This window comes from Microcaecilia unicolor, chromosome 2 (assembly GCF_901765095.1).
Source record: "Microcaecilia unicolor chromosome 2, aMicUni1.1, whole genome shotgun sequence".
Classification (NCBI taxonomy): Eukaryota; Metazoa; Chordata; class Amphibia; order Gymnophiona; family Siphonopidae; genus Microcaecilia; species Microcaecilia unicolor.
The window spans coordinates 68,619,851-68,636,657 of record NC_044032.1 but is presented as its reverse complement, the minus strand read 5'-3'; the positions used below and the strand labels follow the sequence as shown (position 1 = coordinate 68,636,657).

At 48.0% G+C, this 16,807-nt stretch overlaps 1 protein-coding gene across 3 annotated transcripts in view; it reads left to right on the top strand.

The window, feature by feature from the left end:
* Positions 1-16,807, top strand: part of AMACR (alpha-methylacyl-CoA racemase) — a 75,371-nt gene that overhangs the window by 31,103 nt on the left and 27,461 nt on the right. For all 3 annotated transcript variants that reach the window (XM_030193013.1, XM_030193014.1, XM_030193012.1), the window contains exons 3-4: positions 5,053-5,196; positions 7,624-7,784. In XM_030193013.1, the coding sequence (XP_030048873.1) occupies positions 5,053-5,196; positions 7,624-7,784 (305 nt within the window). The remainder of the gene's footprint in view (positions 1-5,052; positions 5,197-7,623; positions 7,785-16,807) is intronic.

Genomic DNA, 16,807 nt, shown 5'->3' with positions numbered 1-16,807 from the left:
GCTCAAAACAAACTACTGTATCTTTAAAACAAAAATCAACAAAACAGGGAAGATAGGGCATCCTGATAGTGAGGTTGCAATAGAGACCATAGTAGACCAGGTGTCTTTAAGTAAAGAGCAGACAGATTTTGATGATTGCAAATTATTACTGTCAACTGCTGAGCAGCTTATAAATATGAACAACAAACATTGTTTGAATTATCTGTATGCAAATGCAAGAAGCCTAAAAAATAAGGTGGGACAGTTAGAATATATTACACTAAATGGATATAATAGGCATTTCTGAGACCTAATAGAAGGAAGATAGCCAGTGGGACACTGTCATACCAGGGTAAATTTTGTATTGCAGTGATAGGGTGGATTGAATTGGTGGAGGGGTAGCATTAAACGTTAAGAAGGGCCTTGAATTTGAATAGAGTAAAAATTCTGCAGGTCACAAAACACGTCTTGGAATCCCTATGGATAGAAATTCCATGTGTAAAGGGGAAAAGGATAGTTATAGGAGCGTACTACTACCTTCCACCTAGCCAGGATGAACAGACAGATACAGAAATGTAATCAGAAATTAGGGAGGCTAACAAACTAGGGAACATAATAATAATGGATGATTTCAATTAACTGGGTAAATGTAACACCAGGGCATGCTAAGGAGGTAAAATTCCTTGATGACATCAAGGACTGCTTTATGGAGTAGCTGGTTCAGGAACCAACAATTCTAGACCTAGTCCTTAGTGGAGTGCATGATCTGGTGCAGAAGGTAATGGTTCTGAGGCAACATGATCAGATTTCATATAATCTCTGGAGTAAATACAAACAGGAAATCCAAAATGTTAGTCTCCTTTTTGAAATTTAAATGCTGAGAAGAATGGTTAAAAAAAAAAAGACTAAAAGGAGTAGCTGCAAAGGTCAAAAATTTACATCAGCCCAGACCAGATGTATTCTATGTAGTAAACAAAAAGGAGGAAGGAAGACCAAATGACAGCCGGCATGGTTAAAAAGTGAGGTGATGGAAGCTGTTATAGCTGAAAGAAAATCCTTCAGAAAATGGAAGAAGGACTAACTGAAAATAATAGGAAACAGCATAAGGAATGGCAAGTCAAATGCAAAGCTCTGATAAGGAAGGGAAAGAGAGACTTTGAAAAGAAGATTGTGTTGGAAGCAAAAACTTTTTTAGGTATATTAGAAGCAAGAAGCCAGTAAAAGAATCAGTTGGAGCACTAGATGACTACGGGTTGAAAGGAGCCCTCGGGGAAGACAAGGCCACAGTAGAGAGATTAAATATTTTCCTTGCTTGGTTTTTACCGAGGAAGATATGGGGAGATACCAGTGCTAGAAATTGTATTCAATGCTGATGAATCAGAGAAACTGAAACAAATCGCTGTAAACCTGGAAGATGTAATAGGTCAATTTAACAAATTGCCTGGACCGGATGGTATACATCCCAGAGTACTACTACTACTCTTAATACTTATTTCTGTAGTGCTACTAGACACGTAAGAGACAGTCCCTGCTTGACAGAGCTTACAATCTAATTAGGACAGACAAACAGGACAATCTAATAGATGTCTGTTGTAATAATTTACATCCGTTCTATGAAAATATACGGAAGGGGAAGACAAAAGACAACCATTAACTCTCTCTTGGCAATTGGGCCACTCAATATAAGAACCAATATAAATCCTTAGCTAATCCATCATTATCTCAAAGGATATATTAAATTAAGTTACCAAATAACAAATAAGGCCTTAAAACTGTACAAAAAAATATCTGCGCACAAAGGGGAGTGACCTGCCCCTTTGATGACACCTTAGGAGTAGGTCTGCTTTTCAGTGTCCTGATAAGATGTCAGTTCCAGTCTCTGGTGTAAGCCTGTTCTTTTCACCTCTGATGTTACTAAAAACAGCAATATGCAGAGAGAGAGAGTCAGTGCTAAATTCTTTGTTGATGGAATCCACAAAGCTGGAGGTGAATAATAGCTGCTTATTTCAGTGCCTCAGGAGCAGGTCTGCTTTTCAGCGCCCAGTAAGATGTCACTGAGGCCTCCTTTATAAATAAGCCTGTTCCTCTCACCTCTGATGTTAGTAAAAACAGCAATATGCAGAGAAAGAGTCAGTACTGATGTCTTTGCGCACAAAGGGGCTCATTTTCAAAGCACTTAGACTTACAAAGTTCCATAGTCTGCTATGGGACTCATTTTCAAAAGAGAAAAATGTCTAAAAAGTGGCATAAAGTAGCATTCAGACATTTTTCTCACAAAAACGTCGATTGGTATTTTCGAAACCTATATTTTTAGTCATTTTTCTATTTTGTTTGTCTGTAGTGCATCCAAATCTCAAGAGGGCATGTTGGGAGCTTGTTAAGGGTGGGATTTGGGTGTTCCTAAGACTTGGACGTTTTTCAGCCATAATGGAACAGAACAAAAAACCGTCCAGGACTAAAAATAAGACGTTTTGAGCTAGACTGTTTTTAGAACGAATAAGGCACAAAAAGGTGGCCAAAATGATCAGATGACCACTGGAAGGAATCAGGGATGCCCCCCTTCCACTCCCCAAAAATGTGATTAAAATCATTACTTCCAGCCTCTATGCCAGCCTTAAATGTTGTTATATTCAGGTCCACTGGACCAGCATGCAGGTTCCTGGAGTAGTCTAGTGGTGGGTACAGTTTACTGTAGACAGGTGGACCTAGGCCCATACCTCCCCCTATCTGTTACACTTGTGGTGGAAACTGTGAGCCAGTGGCGTAGCTACGTGGGGCCTGAGGGGGCCGGGGCCCCCGCAGATTCACCCCAGGACCCCCCTCCCGGCGAACCCGCCCCCGCCGCCGCCTACCTTTACTTTTGCTGGCGGGGGATCCCACTGCCCGCCAGCCGACGTCTTCTCAGTCCTTCCTGCTCTTCAGTTTGTTTGCTGACGTCCTGCACGTAATTGTACGTGCAGGACGTCAGACTCAGAGAACAGTTTTGTTCTCTGAGTCTGACGTCCTGCACGTACAACGTGCAGGACGTCAGCAAACAAATTGAAGAGCAGGAAGCGACTAAGAAGAAGACGTCGGCTGGCGGGGAGTGGGATCCCCCGCCAGCAAAAGTAAAGGTAGGCTGCAGCGGCGGCGGGTTCGCGGCGGGAGGGGGGAGGGCGGCAATGTCGGCGGTGGGGGGGGGGGCGGCGCCGGGGGGGAGGGCTAAAATGTGTCCCCTCCCCCGGGCTCTGGACCCCTCTCCCACGGAAGGCTGGCTACGCCCCTGCTGTGAGCCCTCCAAAACTCACCAGAAACCTACTGTACTCACATATAGGTGGCCCCTTCACCCATAATGGCTATTGTAGTGGTGTACAGTTGGGGGTAGTGAGTTTTGGGGGGGCTCAGCAGACAAGATAAGGGAGCAACGGTAATATGTGTAACAGGGACCATTTATTTGATGCCCACTGCAGTACCCCCTAGGGTGCTGCATTGATCTCCTGGGATGTCTGGGGGGTCAGTCAACTAAAAATGCTGGCTGGACATTCATACATCCCAGTGGCTTGATTTTCTACATTTTTCATTTGGACTTTGTATTTTTTGAAAGTAGTAAAAAAACAAACAAAACCCCCCCCAGTATTTTAGAAAAAAAAATAGATGTTTTCCTTTTTTCAAAAATGATCCTTTTTGTTCTATTCGGACTTAGATGTCATATTGAAAATGTCCCTACTTGTAACTTTGTAAGCCTCAGAGAAAAGAGACCAAAATGATATGGGGTTTGTGTTGCAAGATGTATGAGGAGAGACTTGAGGACCTGAGCATGTATATTCTGGAGGAAAGGAGAGATGGGAGTGATATACAGACATTCAAATATTTGAAAGATATTAATCTGCAAACAAACCTTTTCCAGAGACAGGAAGGTGGTACTACTACTACTACTACTACTATTTAGCATTTTTATAGCACTTCAAAGCGTACGCAGCGCTGCACAAACATAGAAGAAAGACAGTCCCTGCTCAAAGAGCTTACAATCTAATAGACAAAAAAAATAAAGCAAGCAAATCAATTAATATGTGAACTAGAGGACATGAATTGAGGTTGTATGTGTGTGGAGAAAACTCAGGCAGTACTTTTTCATGGAGAGGGTGGTAGATACCTGGAGTGCCCTCCCATGGGAGGTAGTGGAGATGAACTGTAATGAAATTCTAACATGCGTGGAATAAATACAAAGGAATCCTGTATAGATGGTGTGGAACCAAATGAACTTAGGGGTGATTAGATAGCAACACCATTAATTGGGAAGCAAAGCCAGTGCTGGGCAGACTTCTACGTCTATGTCCTGATTATAGCTGGACAGATTCAGCTTCAGTAACTGGAGAACAAGGCCAGTGCCAGACAGACTTCTACGGTCTCCTGAAAATGGCAAGGACAAATCAAGATCAAGTACAGTAGAACTTCATTATAAGGGACTTCTGGGGACTTATAAAAATAGTCCCTTATATCCGAGGTTCTTTATATCCAAAATGTACATTAATAAATTTGTTTTCACAGTCACAGCCTACTGTTAACAACAAAAGGTCTCCTGTAACTAGAAGTGCAATATAATCTAGCCCACTGTAACCAAACTGAAATACATGGGATGACCTATTTTCTCAGCTGGGACTAAAACTTTAGTCCACTATTGCCGAGTGCCCCTAAGTCCTATTGTATACATATATATAGTATCGCATTGTACCTTATACTATGAGTTTATCTTGTTGGGTGGACTATACAGATCTTTTTATCTGCCGTCATCTACTATGTTGCTACATTGATGTGATGGGCCCGGTGATGGCTTTTCTGCTGTAACAATTGACAACCAGAAAATGTTATCACATACTGTAGGCATGAACCCTAGTTTCCACTGTCCAGATTTTTGTGTTAAGGTTCTTCATGATGCAATATATACTTATTTTGTTATCACCAAATATAAAATATAGTGCAATATTTAACTTCAGTTGCATTTTATTACTATTATTCTGGTAAAACTTCAGAAAACTGCATTTAAAGCTTTGGAATACTACATAAGATGGTTTCTTTTGGTTAATTTCTCTCCAGGTGTCATGGAAAAGCTGGGTCTTGGCCCAGAGAGATTGTTGCAGGAAAATCCAAGACTTATCTATGCAAGGCTAACTGGATTTGGGCAGTCTGGAAAATATGCTCAAGAAGCTGGTCATGACATCAATTACTTGGCTCTCTCAGGTAGGGTTTATATTTTCTGCTCATAAAATTATGTTTCTCAAGGGGTCCCTAATTTTAAAGAGCACCCATGATATCCTTTTGTTGTTCAACTCCAGCATCCTTCAGTGTGCCATGCTCTGCATACAGAACCAGTTTGAACATTCTCTCTCCAGTTGCTCTGTCTAGACTGCAAAGATTGCATTGGTGATAGGTATGACAGCTGTCTGTTTTCATAAAATATATTAGAATAGATTGGACTAGAGGGCTCAGAATCTAAGTTTTTTTGTACCTGGAGTAGAGAGACCTGAAAGGGAATGGTGTTTGCGGGAATCCTGCGGAACCTGCGGAAGCTATACCTGCGCCAGCTTCTCATCTACCAAGTACCAAGTTCTTTGAGTGATTTCTCCTCCTCCTCCTCCTTGCTTTAACAGCACAAATACGGAAAGTCTTCCATTAAGGAGGTGGTAGAGACACAAATGATGGTGGAATTTAAAAAGGTGTGGGATGAACACAGAGGATCTCTAATTTGAAAATGGAAGTTATGAAAAACCTAACCTTAAATGGCTGCATGTGTGTGGACGTGTCGAGTGACGCTTAGATGGCGACTCTGAGCAGACTTGTGTGGTCTGTGTCTCATATATGGCAATCTGGTTTAGGATGGGCTGGTAAAGGCTTAGACAGCAACTTCAGTGGCTGGAACATGAAGACAGTGCTGGACAGACTTTTATGCTCTGTGTCCCACAAATGAGAAGATGAATAGACTGGAGTGGGATTCAGTGGCAACTCCAGCAGTTGGAACATAAGGATAGGGCTGGATAGACTTCTATAGACTTCTATAGTCTATGTCTCAGAAACACCAAAGAAAGACCATAATCAAGTACATAATATCACACTCAATTTAATCGTGAATTGATAATGAGTGTGACTATTGGGCAGACTGGATGGACCGTTCAGGTCTTTATTTGCCATCACTTAATGTGTTACTTTTAATCCTCTTTGCTCCCGGGCTGATGCGCAGACATCAGCTCTGACAGAGGCACGAGCATCAGATGTCACCTGACCTACTGGCGCGTGCATGAGGTGACCTCTCAGAAGAAAGTGCCAGCGAATCAGAGACAAATCTTACATGTGTGCACCAGAGTGTTCCAAGTTCCAACTTCCGTTCCTTCCTTGCCTGCAGGGCTGTGGCTGAAATCCATAGAGAGACTGAGAGTTGACTGGTATTTGACTACCCTACCACCTGGATGAGCAAAATTCAAGACCCCTGATGATGCTTTTATAGCGAAACATGAGCATGTTGGGTCCTGGTCGTATGGTGGAATACTATAAGAATTGGAGAGATTGAAACTCTAATACAAATGTAACCACATTTTCAAAAAATATATATATCTGGAACACATGATACTGCTAATGGTGAAAATGGACAGTTTTGGATGTTGCTGACTGACATCATCAATGGTTGTTCAAGATTTATCACTAACGTTACAATGGTTTGTTGGAAAAAAGGACAGAACTATTTTACAAGTTGGTGATTCAATGAGTTTGATTTGAAGCAAGGCTGAATCTTGTGGGAGACTCTGGAGCAGTGGATTAACACATGACTAAAGAGCTATGATCACACATTGATGTAAAAGATTGCCAGATATATGCTATTTGAATGTGTATTGAAAGAGTATGGTGGGGAATTGTTTGGTTTTAAATGTATTGGTGTATGGATTGGTTAATAACTATGGGTTAAGGGAATGGATTTTATTTTAGGAAAATTGTATTGATCTATTAATAAAGAAATATATTTTAAAATGTTAAACAGTTACTAGTGAGTAATTTGTAATATAATGTGTAACTAATTATAGAGTTGAGACCTAGATTGTAATTGTGATTAAATTCTTGAGGGGATGGGTTAAATTCTTGCGGGGATGGGTGGGAATGGCTAAGATTCCAGTGGGGATGGCAGCAGGAACGGGCGGGGATGGGTAAGATTTCTGTCCTCGTGCAACTCTCTAACCTGGAGTAATGGAGGGTTAAGTGACTTATCCAAGGTCACAAGAAGCTGCAGTGGGAATAGAACCCAGGTAGCCAGGATCAAAGCCTGCTGCACTAACCATTAGGCTACTCCTCCACTCCAGGCTGAGACAAGGGAACACAGCAGAGAGCAGTCTCCAGAATTGACTCTCTGCAGACTGAGGTTGGTGATAAGCAGGAAACTATGCGCATGAGTAGTGGTGTTTATAGGGTTATCTAAGCTGAAGAGATGTTTCTATTTAGTCTGTGTGCCAGATGATGCCTGCTACAGGTAAGTAACTTGGTTTCATTTTCATCTTTTTAAAATCTTTATATTGACATTTGTTAGCCTTAGATTAAAAGCGCTGATGTAGAATTGACAAAGTGCAGTTTCCTCCTCTATCTATTGTGCTGAATGAGTATGTTTACTTCTTTTTTTTTTTTTAGGATTACTATCAAACCTGGGCAGGAAGAATGAAAACCCATATGCACCACTGAATCTTCTAGCTGATTTTGCTGGTGGCGGTCTGATATGTGCTCTTGGCATTGCAATGGCTCTCTTTGAACGTACAAAGTCTAAAAAAGGACAAGTCATTGATGCAAGTATGGTAAGTAGCCTATTCAAAAGTTACTTTTTTGAGTTTTACAGTTACCTATATTATTCTCTATAGATTTTCAAGTAAATCATTTTCTACACATTATCATTTCTCTTCCTCACCCAAGTGTGATTGATTGATTTATTTGTTACTTAAATTATTTGTCATCCTATTTAAAACAGCTCCAGGCAGGGTGCATATTGGAGGTAATTATGTAAAGTCTACCTTTTGTTCTTCCCCCCTCCGCTTTCCTATTGAAATTGGTGTTCCTTTCCTTCATCCTTATACTGTCTGTCTCCTCAGAATCTTACTTTTCTTTCTGTCTCACTTTCTTTTAGATTGTAAGCCGCCTAGAAGGCAGGTCTGTTAGGCTGGGTAGTAGGCATTAATAAACTTATTTTCCTCTTGTAAAACCTTGATTTGCAAGCAGAAAAGGGCAGCTAGACTAATATCAGTAGTACCACAAAACTACTGCTAGGGAGTAGGAGTGGTAGGATGGGTAGAAGTGACAAGGGATCACTGAACTGAGTTCGATTCTCACTGCAGCTCCTTGTGACTGGGCAAGTCACTTAACCCTCCATTGCCCCTGGTACAAAAATAAGTACCTGAATATATGTAAACCGCAGTGGCGTACCAATGGGGGACGGTGGGGGCGGTCCGCCCCGGGTGTCAGTGGGTGGGGGGGTGCTCCGTTGGCGCTGCAGTCAGCCCTCGTCTCCTGCCTCCATCCTGTGCCTTTTAAAGAAAAATCTGAAAAGCGGCATGGCAGGCAGCGCTTCGCGTCTGCCCTGCTTGTAAAAGGCTTGTAAAAGAAAGCAGCAGATCTCTTAGTCGACGTCATGTCGGGTCTTCCCTCACTGGGTCCCGCCCTCCTCTGGTAACTTCCTATTTCCGCGAGGGCGGGACCCAGTGAGGGAAGACCCGACATGACGTCGACTAAGAGATCTACTGCTTTCTTTTACAAGCCTTTTACAAGCAGGGCAGACGTGAAGCGCTGCCTGCCATGCTGCTTTTCAGATTTTTCTTTAAAGGCAGGGCGGAGGCAGGAGACGAGGGCTGTCGTCTCTCGACGAAGGTGGTAGGTGGGTCGGGTTGGGGGGCTTAGATGGGAGAGGGGGACTGGGGAGGGGGTTTCAGATGAGAGAAGGGGACTGGGGAGGGGGGCCTCAGATGGGAGAAGGGGACTGGGTGGGGAGGGGGATCTCAGATGGGGGGGGGGTGGGGGGTCTCAGATAGGAGAAGGGGATGTGGGGAAGGGGGTCTCAGAGGGGAGAAGGGGACTGGAGTGGGGAGGGGGATCTCAGATGGGAGAAGAGGGGAGAAGGGGACGAGTGGGGAGAAGGGGGGTTGGGAAGGGGCCATACGAGAAAATGGGAGCCATGCGTGGGGCTGGTGGGAAAATGGGTCTGGGGCTGAAAAGGGGTCCCTAATGCAAGGTGTATGGATGAAGGGGGCTGGAACTGGGGGCTGAAAAGGAGGGTAGGTGGGATAAGGGGGCTAGTACTGGAGTGGAGGACTGGCCTAGTGGTTAGGGTGGTGGACTTTGGTCCTGGGGAACTGAGGAACCTAGTTCGATTCCTGGCACAGACAGCTCCTTGTGACTCTGGGCAAGTCACTTAACCCTCCATTGCCCGCCTCATTGAGCCTGCCATAAGTGGGAAAGCGCGGGGTACAAATGTAACAAAAAAAAACCTGGGGGCTGAAAAGGGGCAGGGGCTGAAACTGGGGGGACTGGGGGCTGAAAAGGGGACAGGGAGAAGTGGCTGGGGCTGAAGCTCGGGAATGGTGAGAGAAAAGGGCTGGGGCTGAAACTGCGGACTGGTGGGATAGTGGGGCTGAAAAGGGGGGCAAGTGGGAGATGTGGGCTGGGGTTAGAACTAGGGGTTAGAACTAGGGGCAGGTGGGATAAGAGGGCTGGAACTGGGGGCTGAAAAAAGGGGAAGAGAGAGAGAGGGGACAGACGATGAATGGGGGGAGAGGGGAGGGCAGACCCTGGATGGATGGATGGAGGGGGAGAGGGGAGGGCAGACCCTGGATGGATGGAAGGGGAGAGGGGAGGGCAGACCCTGGATGGATGGGGGGGGGAGAGGGAGGGCAGACCCTGGATGGATGGGGGCGCAGACCCTGGATGGGGGGGGGAGAGGGAGGGCAGACCCTGGATGGAAGGGGGAGAGAGAGAGGGCACACCCTGGATGAAAGGGGGAGAGAGAGAGGGCAGACACTGGATGGCAGAGAAAGAACGAAGACAGATGCTGGATGGAAGGAAGACAGTGAAAAGAAGATGAGGAAAGCAGAAACCAGAGACAACAAACTGTAAATAAAATATATATTTTTATTTTTTTTGCTTTAGGATAAAGTAGTATTGTAGCTGTGTTTAATAAATGTTTATAATAGAACATGTAAATAAGGTAATCTTTTTATTGGACTAATTTTAATAAAGTTTGACTAACTTTCAGAGAACAAAACCCCCCTTCCTCAGGTCAGTATAGGACACTGTAACACACTATACTGTATTGACCTGAGGAAGAAGGTTTTGGCCTCTGACAGCTAAATGTATTAGTCCAATAAAATGGTATTTTATTTTCTATATTTGTTTTATTTCTATTTGTTAATTTGTAAAGTGATGATTAGTATTTGTTAGTTTTTTTTTTCAAATTTACATCTGTTGTCTTTATATTTTGCACAGTACTAGGGGACAGTTTCTGTTTCTGTGGTGTTGCATTGTATGCAGAGTCTGGCATCGGGGGTTCAGTTTAATTTTTGTCTAAATAGAAAGTTTATTATTACTTATTCTATAGTGGATTAGGGTGTATCTGTGTTTGTGAAAAAGACATGACTTTCAGTTGGCATTGACTGTGCAGGATTGACGATCTGTACTATTCTGTCTGTTTCGTTTTACAATAGGTGAACTGATGTTCTAGTGCTCACTGTAGTGTTTAAGATGCTTTCTTTTTCCTTGTGTGACTCGTAGAAATGACTGCTTATGGTATGGTAGAATTGCCCTATAGGTCCTGAGTGTTTTGTATTCTTGGTATGCCTAGTACTGGATTTTGGAGGGGGGTGTTAAAAAATGACCGGCCCTGGGTGTCAACTACCCTAGGTACGCCACTGGTAAACCGCTTTGAATGTAGTTGCAAAAACCTCAGAAAGGCGGTATATCAAGTCCCATTTCCCTTTCCTGCTCTATTACAGTAGACACTATTGGTTGATGGGATAGGCCCAGGAAGAAAGTAACAGTTATGCCTTTTTGTAGTCTGCTAGTTCCTGTCAATGGTTCTGAGCAGATTACAAACAGGAAGACTAGATTATATAACTATTCTCCGAGGACAAGCAGGCTGCTTGTTCTCACTGATGGGTGACGTCCTCGGCAGCCCCTCCAATCGGAATCTTCCTAGCAAAGACCTTTGCTAGCTCTCGCGCGCCCGCGCGCACCGCGCATGCGCGGCCGTCTTCCCGCCCGAAACCGGCTCGAGCCGGCCAGTCTTCTTTCGTCCGCACTCGGTACGGCTGTGTTTTTTGCCGTGGTGAGCCCCGGAGAGTCGACCTCGCGCGTCCGTTATTTAATCGACGTGTTTTTTCTTCGGAAAAGTTTCTTTTCGTTCGGAAAGTGCTCCGGAAACCCTCTTGGGTTTCGTTTGCCTCTTCCCATATTTCCAGTTTTTGCCCCGGTAAGTTTTCTTTCGTTGTCGGGGTAGGCCTCTTTTCGGCCTCGGTCGAGATTTTTCTCCCTTAAAGTTTTGGTGCTCCAAATTCGTCATTTCGGATTTTGACTTCGCCGGCGTGATTTTTCCGCCCATGACATCGAAGCCTTCCAGCGGCTTCAAGAAGTGCACCCAGTGCGCCCGGGTAATCTCGCTCACTGATAGGCACTCTTCGTGTCTTCAGTGTCTGGGGGCCGAGCACCGTCCCCAGAACTGTAGTCTGTGTTCCCTCTTACAAAGGCGGACTCAAGTAGCGAGATTGGCCCAGTGGAACGTTTTGTTCTCGGGCTCTTCGTCGGCATCGGCACCGGGGTCATCGTGTGCATCGACGTCATCAGCGTCCAGACCTTCTTCCTTGGCTGCCAGTGCATCGAGTGCATCGAGGCATCGGCCCTCTGCATCGGCGCCGAGACATCGGATAGCTGCATCGACTTCGGTGGTACCGGGACCTCGTCTCCTGATGTCGTCGGACGGTGGTGCATCGTGTGGAGTGCAGGTGAGGGCTGTCCATTCCCCTGCTGGTGGCGGTGAGCCCTCGGGTGGGTCTCCTCCTACCCTGAGGGCTCCTGCGGTACAGCCCCCCCGAGACCGACCTCCTTTGGCCTCGGCCCCGAGGAAGCGACGGCTGGATTCTACGTCCTCCTCGTCGGTGCCGGGGAGCTCCGGTGACATGCTTCGGAAGAAGTCGAAGAAGCATCGACACCGGTCCCCTCCCCGCGTCGGCACCGAGAGCTCTGGGTCGCCGAGGGAGTCGGCACCCAGCAGGCATCGGCACCGAGAGGACCGCTCACCCTCTGTTCAGGAGGTGTCGATGCGCTCCACTCTGGACAGCCCGGAACAGCCTCCATTCCCGGAACAGGTTCTGACGTCGACGCCTGCATCGACCTCCATGCCTTTCTCTGCAGCCGCTCTGAACGAGAGCCTCCGGGCCGTTCTCCCAGAGATTCTGGGAGAGCTGTTGCGCCCTACCCCTCCGGTACCGGCGGTGCTTGCGCCTCCGGTACCGTCGAGCGTGGCGCCGGCTGGCCCATCGCCCGGGGTGAGGTCCCCGACGTCGGTACCGCGTGCGGTGCCGACTGCGGCCACCTCCCAGGAGGGCTCCCCGACTACGTCGGCGGAGGGAGCTTCGCCGATGCGGGCGAGGGAGTCTACCTCTCGACGCCCCCATCGTGGACGTGGCTCCACGGAGTCGAGCCGGGCACGGTTGCAGACGCAGGTCCGTGAACTTGTGTCTGACACCGAGGGTGAGGCCTCGTGGGAGGAAGAAGAAGACCCCAGATATTTCTCTGACGAGGAGTCTGAGGGTCTACCTTCTGATCCCACTCCCTCTCCTGAAAGACAGCTTTCTCCTCCCGAGAGTCTGTCTTTTGCTTCCTTTGTCCGGGAGATGTCTACGGCCATCCCCTTCCCGGTGGTTGTGGAGGACGAGCCCAGGGCTGAAATGTTTGAGCTCCTGGACTATCCTTCTCCACCTAAGGAAGCGTCCACTGTTCCCCTGCACCATTTCCTCAAAAAGACATTGCTGGCGAACTGGACCAAGCCTTTAACTAATCCCCACATCCCCAAGAAGATCGAGTCCCAGTACCGGATCCATGGGGACCCAGAGCTGATGCGCACTCAGTTGCCTCACGACTCTGGAGTTGTGGATCTGGCCCTAAAGAAGGCTAAGAGTTCTAGGGAGCATGCTTCGGCGCCCCCGGGCAAAGACTCTAGAACCTTAGACTCCTTTGGGAGGAAGGCCTACCATTCCTCTATGCTCGTGGCCAAAATTCAGTCTTACCAGCTCTACACGAGCATACACATGCGGAATAATGTGCGACAGTTGGCGGGCTTGGTTGATGCTCTTCCCCCTGAGCAAGCCAAGCCTTTTCAGGAGGTGGTCAGGCAGCTGAAGGCGTGCAGAAAATTCCTGGCCAGAGGAGTTTATGACACTTTTGATGTTGCGTCCAGGGCCGCTGCTCAAGGTGTGGTGATGCGCAGGCTCTCATGGCTGCGTGCCGCCGACCTGGAGAATAGAATCCAGCAGCGGATTGCGGACTCGCCTTGCCGTGCGGACAACATTTTTGGAGAAAAAGTCGAGCAGGTGGTAGAGTCTCTCCACCAGCGGGACACCGCATTCGACAAGTTCTCCCGCCGGCAGCCTTCAGCTTCTACCTCTACAGGTAGACGATTTTTCGGGGGAAGGAAGACTGTTCCCTATACTTCTGGTAAGCGTAGGTACAATCCTCCTTCCCGACAGCCTGCGGCCCAGGCTAAGCCCCAGCGCGCTCGCTCTCGTCAGCAGCGTGCGCCTCAGCAAGGCCCCGCGGCTCCCCAGCAAAAGCAAGGGACGAGCTTTTGACTGGCTCCAGCAGAGCATAGCCGACATCCAAGTGTCAGTGTCGGGCGACCTGCCAGTCGGAGGGAGGTTGAAAGCTTTTCACCAAAGGTGGCCTCTCATAACCTCCGATCAGTGGGTTCTGCAAATAGTCCGGCAAGGATACACCCTCAATTTGGCCTCCAAACCTCCAAATTGTCCACCGGGAGCTCAGTCTTACAGCTTCCAGCACAAGCAGGTACTTGCAGAGGAACTCTCCGCCCTTCTCAGCGCCAATGCGGTCGAGCCCGTGCCATCCGGGCAAGAAGGGCTGGGATTCTATTCCAGGTACTTCCTTGTGGAAAAGAAAACAGGGGGGATGCGTCCCATCCTAGACCTAAGGGCCCTGAACAGATATCTCGTAAAAGAAAAGTTCAGGATGCTTTCCCTGGGCACCCTTCTCCCCATGATTCAGCAAAACGATTGGCTATGCTCTCTGGACTTGAAGGATGCCTACACACACATCCCGATACTGCCAGCTCACAGACAGTATCTGCGATTTCAGTTGGGCACACGCCACTTCCAGTACTGTGTGCTACCCTTTGGGCTCGCCTCTGCGCCCAGAGTGTTCACAAAGTGCCTAGCTGTGGTAGCAGCGGCGCTTCGCAGGCTGGGGGTGCACGTGTTCCCATATCTCGACGATTGGCTGGTGAAGAACACATCCGAGGCAGGAGCCCTGCAGTCCATGCAGATGACTATTCGCCTCCTGGAGCTACTGGGGTTTGTGATAAATTACCCAAAGTCCCATCTTCTCCCAGTGCAGAAACTCGAATTCATAGGAGCTCTGCTGGATTCTCGGACGGCTCGTGCCTATCTCCCAGAGGCGAGAGCCAACAACTTGTTGTCCCTCGTCTCGCGGGTGCGAGCGTCCCAGCAGATCACAGCTCGGCAGATGTTGAGATTGCTGGGCCACATGGCCTCCACTGTTCATGTGACTCCCATGGCCCGTCTTCACATGAGATCTGCTCAATGGACCCTAGCCTCCCAGTGGTATCAGGCTGCTGGGGGTCTAGAAGACGTGATCCACCTGTCCACGAGTTTTCTCGAATCCCTCTATTGGTGGACAATCTGGTCCAATTTGACTCTGGGACGTCCTTTCCAAATCCCTCAGCCACAAAAAGTGCTGACAACGGATGCGTCTCTCCTGGGATGGGGAGCTCATGTCGATGGGCTTCACACCCAAGGAAGCTGGTCCCTCCAGGAACGCGGTCTACAGATCAATCTCCTGGAGTTGCGAGCGATCTGGAACGCTCTGAAGGCTTTCAGAGATCGGCTGTCCCATCAAATTATCCAAATTCAGACAGACAACCAGGTTGCCATGTACTATGTCAACAAGCAGGGGGGCACCGGATCTCGCCCCCTGTGTCAGGAAGCCGTCAGCATGTGGCTTTGGGCTCGCCGTCTCGGCATGGTACTCCAAGCCACATATCTGGCAGGTGTAAACAACAGTCTGGCCGACAGACTGAGCCGGATTATGCAACCTCACGAGTGGTCGCTCAACTCACGAGTGGTGCGCCAGATCTTCCAAGCGTGGGGCACCCCCTTGGTGGATCTCTTCGCATCTCGAGCGAACCACAAAGTCCCTCAGTTCTGTTCCAGGCTTCAGGCCCCCGGCAGACTAGCATCGGATGCCTTCCTCCTGGATTGGGGGGAGGGCCTGCTGTATGCTTATCCTCCCATTCCTCTGGTGGGAAAGACTTTGTTGAAACTCAAGCAAGACCGAGGCTCCATGATTCTGATTGCTCCTTTTTGGCCGCGTCAGATCTGGTTCCCTCTTCTTCTGGAGTTATCCTCCGAAGAACCGTGGAGATTGGAGTGTTTTCCGACCCTCATCACGCAGGACGAAGGGGCTCTTCTGCATCCCAGCCTCCGGTCCCTGGCTCTCACGGCCTGGATGTTGAGAGCGTAGACTTTGCCTCTTTGGGTCTGTCAGAGGGTGTCTCCCGCGTCTTGCTTGCTTCCAGGAAAGATTCCACTAAGAGGAGTTACTTCTTTCTGTGGAGGAGGTTTGTCGTCTGGTGTGACAGCAAGGCCCTAGCTCCTCGCTCTTGTCCTACACAGACCCTGCTTGAATACCTTCTGCACTTGTCTGAGTCTGGTCTCAAGACCAACTCTGTAAGAGTTCACCTTAGCGCAATCAGTGCATACCATTACCATGTGGAAGGTAAGCCGATCTCAGGACAGCCTTTAGTTGTTCGCTTCATGAGAGGTTTGCTTTTGTCAAAGCCCCCTGTCAAGCCTCCTACAGTGTCATGGGATCTCAATGTCGTTCTCACCCAGCTGATGAAACCTCCTTTTGAGCCACTGAATTCCTGCCATCTGAAGTACTTGACCTGGAAGGTCATTTTCTTGGTGGCAGTTACTTCAGCTCGTAGAGTCAGTGAGCTTCAGGCCCTGGTAGCCCAGGCCCCTTACACCAAATTTCATCATAACAGAGTAGTCCTCCGCACTCACCCTAAGTTCTTGCCAAAGGTCGTGTCGGAGTTCCATCTGAACCAGTCAATTGTCTTGCCAACATTCTTTCCCCGTCCTCATTCCTGCCCTGCTGAACGTCAGCTGCACACATTGGACTGCAAGAGAGCATTGGCCTTCTACCTGGAGCGGACACAGCCCCACAGACAGTCCGCCCAATTGTTTGTTTCTTTTGATCCCAATAGGAGGGGAGTGGCTGTAGGGAAACGCACCATATCCAATTGGCTAGCAGATTGCATTTCCTTCACTTACGCCCAGGCGGGGCTGGCTCTTGAGGGTCATGTCACGGCTCATAATGTCAGAGCCATGGCTGCGTCGGTAGCCCACTTGAAGTCAGCCTCCATTGAAGAAATTTGCAAAGCTGCGACGTGGTCATCTGTCCACACATTCACATCTCATTACTGCCTGCAGCAGGATACCCGACGCGACAGTCGGTTCGGGCAGTCAGTTCTTCAGAACCTGTTTGGGCTTTAGGATCCAACTCCACCCCCCCGAGGGCCCTGTTT